At 66.9% G+C, this 2,852-nt stretch overlaps 1 protein-coding gene across 1 annotated transcript in view; it reads right to left on the bottom strand.

The window, feature by feature from the left end:
- Akap17a (A-kinase anchoring protein 17A) overlaps positions 1-2,852 on the bottom strand; it is a 19,793-nt gene that overhangs the window by 10,179 nt on the left and 6,762 nt on the right. Inside the window, exons 4-5 of the mRNA XM_048784637.1 lie at positions 1,164-1,338; positions 6-98 (exon numbers count right to left, since the gene is read on the bottom strand). Coding sequence (XP_048640594.1) covers positions 6-98; positions 1,164-1,338 — 268 coding nt within the window. The remainder of the gene's footprint in view (positions 1-5; positions 99-1,163; positions 1,339-2,852) is intronic.

Raw genomic sequence — 2,852 nt, 5'->3', positions numbered from 1 at the left:
GTAGGTGGTGCTGCCCAGGTACCGGAGCATGGCGCGCTGGCCCGTGGGGCTGCGGCTGGTGAGGTAGGCGCGGGCCAGCTCCGAGTTCGCGTACCGGGCTGGACAGGCGGGGAGGGCGGGGACCCGTCAGTGGACGTCACGGCGGCGTGGCGTCCCCAGCGCTGGGCACGCGACCTCCACACGACGCCCCGGGGGCAGCCCTGCGGGTGGGGCGGCCGGGAGGAGCGGGCGCGGATGGGCAGCGGGCAGCGGGCAGCCCTGCGGGGCTCCTCACTCCTGTGCACTCGGCCAGGGCGGACTGTGCGCAGGGTCCCCGCGGGGAGGGCGCAGAGCGCGCAGAGTCCCCCTGGGTGAGGACGCAGTGCGCGCAGGGACCCCGTGGGGAGGGCGCAGTGCGCGCAGAGTCCCCGTGGGTGAGGACGCAGTGCGCGCAGGGACCAAGCGCCACCCGCTCTGCGCCCTTCCCATAACGTAGGCCCGAGGGGCGAGTCCCGGCTCCAAGAAGGGGCGGCTGCCCTGTCCCCCGGGGTTCTCTCAGGGACCCCCCCAGTGACCCTTGGAACAGGGCACGGGCTCTCCCTAAGTCCAGGGGGTGGGGCGGCCGGGGGTCGCCCGACCCTGAGCAGTCCGGGGACACGTGGTGGATGCCGCAGGTCAGAGGTACACACCTCGGGGTCAGCGCCCAGAGGACCACAGGGACCTGGTTCTGCATTCGCAGTGCCCCTCAGCGGAGGGACACGGGCCTGCCCCTTCCCGGTTCCCGTCACTGTGACCAAGAACCATAGAAAACCAACTGAAAAAACACGAAACTGTACTTTGTGGCTCTTGGTCACTTGTGGTGACCATCGGGTCTGTGGCCAGGCAGGGCATCATGGCAGGAGGACGTGGTGGACCACAGCGGCTCTGCTCTAGGCGGCCAGGAATCAGGCAGAGAGAGACCGAGGAAGAGACTGGGGTCCCAGTGTTTCCCTGGAGGCCACGCCCCCCGTGACCTCACCTCCCGCTAGGCTCCACCTCTTAAAGGCCCACCGCCTCCCAAGGGCAAACCGAGAAGAGCCGCAAGCCCTTCAGCGCCCCTGGTGGGCGGGGAGCAGCTGTCCACGGCGACCCGCTGGCAAACGTGGCCGCTGGCCCTCTCGCCCTCCCCCACGACGGCAGCTCACCCGTCCCCCCGCGGGTGTCCACGTCCAGCAGCCGCAGGGGCACACAGGCTTCCAGCAGCAGCTCTGTCCCCCAGGGGCTGGCGCCCAGGCCTTCGGAGATGGCCGCCACGTCCAGGGGCCCCGGGGCCTCGGCCAGCAGGTCGAAGAGGCCCAGCTCGCAGGCGGCGAAGAGAACCTGCGGAAAGGCCAGGGTGTCCTGGTGACCGGGGGCGTCCTGGTGACCGGCCAGGGGTCACCCACAGCGCTGGGTCCCCGAGGCCCCGATTCTGATTGCCTTGGTGACGGGGACTATTGCCACTGGACTCTGCTCTGAGAGGAGGTGGCACGGGTCGGGGTCCTGGGTGACCTTCTGGGCCATCCGGTGACGTCATCCTGAGGGCAGGAGCCGGCCCAGGAGGCCCCCGGAATCGGGATGAGACGTCCAAGAGTGGACGCAGGGGGTGGCCAGGGCTGGGCAGGCAGTGGACACGGCCCGGGGTGCCTTGCGGAGGAGGGAGAAGTCTGACTCCTTTGTTACTGTGTTTTATTTCTGTGACTCGGGCGGGACGCACTGTGACACCATGACAGACTCCCCGAATCCAAGCGGGCAGCTGGACCTGGGTGTCGCTCGAGCCGCTCGGGAGGCCGGGGCAGGAGGAGGGCAAGTTGGAGGCCAGCCTCCGGAAGTCAGACCCTGAACTAATGAATACAGAGGGCTGCGGGCGCGCTCAGTGGAGGGCGTCCCTGGGTTCCAGCCCAGTGACCCCAGCCAAGGTGGCCGCTTCTCAGATTCAACGTAGAATTGTCATATGACAGAGCATGACTCCAAAAGAATGAGAAGCAGGGGTCCAAGGCTGTCTGCGTAGGAGAGTGGCCACCTGGGTCCCAGAGCCCAGAGGGAGGAGCAGCCCAAGTGGCCACCAAGGGATGAAAACAAACACAATGTGGCCATCTGCACGGTGGAATAGTGTTCAGCCACGAAAAAGGAAGGAAGCCCCCGTTCAGGCTACGACATTTCAACCTTGGAAACAGGTCAAACGAAAAAAGAGACGTCCCCAAGACTAGGAGGGTACAGTGCCACCTCTGTGGAGCATCTGAGCAGGTGGGTCCCTAGGACACAGGTGCCTGTCCGTAGGGTGAGAGGCGCTGCGCCACATGGACCCACCGCGTCCCACGACTCGGGTCAACCCTCTCTCCCTCCTGCGCTGGCCGACCCTCTGCCCGTGACACCGAGGTCATGTCCTCCTTCCCTCCTTTTGGGGGGTGGGGACGGAGCCCAGGGGTGCTTAGCCACCTCCCAGGTCTCTCTGGTCTTACTTAGAGGCTGGGCCTTGCTGAGTTGCTGAGGCTGGCCTCCACCTTGCGGTCCTTGTGCCTCAGCCTCCAGGGCCGCTGGGTCACGGCGTGCAGCCTGTGCCCAGCAGAGGGCAGCATGACGACGACACTATTGTGAACCTGCCCACTGTGTTTTCATGACGATGACAGTAATGGACCCACAGCCCTGACAGCTTCCCCGTCCCTGGAGTCCCCTCCGGGTGGCCCTCACTGGTGGCCTGCTGTGTCCCCGGGTCTCCTGCTGTCCTCTGGGGGCGGCACCAGCTGCTGGCTTTGCGAGGCTGCCCTGGCCTCCTCCTGTTCCGGAGGCTGGAGGCCGTCCTGTGGACGCCCGAGACCTGGGGGCGTCCTGTGGGGGGCAGCTGTAGTGACCGC

This window comes from Marmota marmota, unplaced genomic scaffold (genome assembly GCF_001458135.2).
Source record: "Marmota marmota marmota unplaced genomic scaffold, marMar, whole genome shotgun sequence".
Classification (NCBI taxonomy): Eukaryota; Metazoa; Chordata; class Mammalia; order Rodentia; family Sciuridae; genus Marmota; species Marmota marmota.
The sequence above is the reverse complement of the archived record's forward strand: the minus strand, read 5'-3'. Positions and strand labels throughout refer to the sequence as shown.